General features: G+C 25.4%; 2 protein-coding genes across 2 annotated transcripts, besides 3 other annotated features; both read left to right on the forward strand.

The window, feature by feature from the left end:
* Positions 1–65: 65 nt before the first annotated feature.
* Positions 66–608, forward strand: EDI_126340 (uncharacterized protein; the record flags this gene model as incomplete). Its single annotated transcript, XM_001736780.1, has 1 exon — positions 66–608. The coding sequence occupies one exon, from the start codon at positions 66–68 to the stop codon at positions 606–608; it is 543 nt and encodes a 180-aa protein (XP_001736832.1).
* A 43-nt stretch (positions 609–651) lies between these two features.
* Positions 652–709: a microsatellite.
* Positions 710–724: 15 nt separating this feature from the next.
* Positions 725–771: a sequence feature (AT_rich).
* A 222-nt stretch (positions 772–993) lies between these two features.
* Positions 994–1097: a sequence feature (AT_rich).
* A 6-nt stretch (positions 1098–1103) lies between these two features.
* EDI_126350 (uncharacterized protein) lies at positions 1104–2186 on the forward strand (the record flags this gene model as incomplete). The annotated part of the gene is made up of 1 exon (XM_001736781.1): positions 1104–2186. One exon carries the CDS (start codon positions 1104–1106, stop codon positions 2184–2186), a length of 1083 nt encoding a protein of 360 aa, XP_001736833.1.
* Positions 2187–2538: the final 352 nt, after the last annotated feature.

A 2538-nucleotide genomic window follows, 5' to 3' on the forward strand; every position in this document is an offset into this window, starting at 1 on the left:
GTCTTAGTATTTCTAAGTGTAATAGGGAGTTGTTTCTTTATTATATTAGTTATGGTATTTTCTTTATGAAAAGACAAGATAGATTAGTAATCAAAATCTGGACACTAATATCTTCAATTGCTGCTATTTTATTCACATTACTTGCTATTGTCTTGTTCATTCAAAGTGTGTTATTGATGAATCATTCTCAATTTCCATGTTCTTTAGATCGAGTTAGTCCAAATACACAAGTTTGTTTTTGTTATTTAATCCCTTTCTTATCTAAAAATAAAAATAACAAATATAAGTTTCTTGATTCAATTGCTATTCTTGATCAAAACAAAGAAGTTAAAAACACATTAGATAATTTAAATAAAAATGCAATACAAAACAGAAAATTTGATTATGAGTCTGCTGAAGTTCAAATAGATAGAAAAGAAAATTATGAAGATGATCGCGAAATTTGTCCAACTAACTTTATTGATTTTCAAGTTAAATGGCTTATTGTTATAGCTTGTTTTGTTGGAGCACATGCTATATGTTGTTTTGTCTTATCACTAAGATTTAGTTTAAAATTATTTGTTGGATTTTATCCTTCTTCTTCAATAAGTATTGATGAAGAAAATTAAAGAAAATGAAATAAATAGAATTAATATAAGGTTCTTGAATAAATTATTTTTCTTTTTTTTTTTTATTATTACATTTATGATTATGTTTATTTTTAATTTTAAAATAAAAAGGGTTCAAATTATCTTTTAAATAAATTTATTTATTTGTTAAAAACTTTTAATACATAGTTAATGTATCATTTTTGTAAGGATTTATTTATAATTACTTGAAATACAAGAAGAATCTTTTGAATAAAAGAAAAACTATCGTGGAAGATAGATATAAGGTTTATAATTTATTCAATTTGGAGTAAACAGGTTTTACGTTTACTTCTTCTCTTCTCTAATTTGAACATAAATTTTCTGTGATGGTAAAGGTAGAATTTTGGTAGTTTCAGTTTGTATCATAAATTTATGATTTTAATTAATAAAAAAATAAATTATCATTCAATTAATTTTTTATTAGAAGAAGTAATTTTATTTTTTAACGATCTTAAAAAATTAAAATTTGAAAAGATGAACATGTTTGAAATCAATCAACCTGTGTTTGGGGTCAGCTTAGAAACAGTGATGTCATACCAAAAAGAGAAATACCCTGAAGTTTCAGTTCCAATAATTTTCCTTTTAATGAGAGATACAGTTATAGCATTAAAAGGTGAAACTACTGAAGGAATTTTTAGAATTCCAGGTAAACAAGAAGAAGTAGATGGTTATAAAGAGTTATTTAATCAAGGAAACTATGAAATATATAAAGAATGTAGTTGTCATACAATTGCTGGACTATTTAAATCTTTTGTTAGAGAATTACCTAGTCCTGTTATTCCACTAAATTGTTATGATAAATTTGTTGATGAACAAACAGTAGATGATATTGAAAATGATGTATCGAAAATACAACCACTGTTAGATTGTTTACCACCTATTAATAAAGCAATGACAATATTTATTATTAATTTCCTTCAGCTTATTTCTTCATATGAAGAAAAAACAAAAATGGGGATTGATAATTTAGCAATGGTCTTCAGTGCTTGTATGTTAATTAATGATAACATTGACCCTTTTAGTGCACTAACAAAAACTAATGTAGCTAAATCATGTATTGCTGCATTAATCCGTCATTTACCAGAAGATGCAATGAAACAAGTTAATATTTCTATTGAAGGGTATACACCATTAAGTGGTATAACTCAAGTTGACGTAGATCCAATTATTCAATACATTGAAAATAAACAACTTGAAGAACAAACAAAACTTCAAACAAAAGAACATCCAAAAGCATTTGGTTTGTTTCGAAGTCGAGCTCAAAGTCAATCTAAAAAGAGAGGGTCAAATGAAGGTCCAACTTTTGCTAGAAGTGTTAGTAAAGAAGGGTTAGCAGTACCATCATTTCAAAATCTTTCTGGATTTAATAATTCTAGCCCTTCACAAGCTTCTCCTCATAAAAGAGTTACTTCAGTTTGTTTCACTGGTCAAACAGTTAGCAAATCAATTGAAAAAGAAACTGAAGCTGAAAAAAAGAATCAGATATGGGATTTAAATTTAGCACCACGTGCTTTAGTTAAACCTTCCTTCCTTCTTTCAAAAACAATTACTGTTTAAAGTACTTCTTTTTTCATTTCAATGAAAATCTAATTAATAGTAAACAGTTTTGATATTATGTCTGATTGAACATTTAATTTCATTATTTTCACTTTCTCTTTTAATTTTGTAACTTTTCTTTTAAATTAGAGGTAGAAAAGTTATTATAAAAGAGAAGAAAAGAAGATTATACCGAGATTTTTTAAAATTAACTTATTTCTGAAGTAACTAACCATTTAGTTATATTAATATATTTCCACATTAAATTATTGTTTTTTTATGAAAAAGAGATAAACAACAAAGAAAAATTTTCAAGATTGATAATGAGGATAATGAAAAGATCTTTCATAAATCAAAATAAAAAAGCAGAAAG

This window comes from Entamoeba dispar, genomic scaffold (genome assembly GCF_000209125.1).
Source record: "Entamoeba dispar SAW760 scf_1105229460121 genomic scaffold, whole genome shotgun sequence".
In the NCBI taxonomy this organism is placed as follows: Eukaryota; Evosea; order Mastigamoebida; family Endamoebidae; genus Entamoeba; species Entamoeba dispar.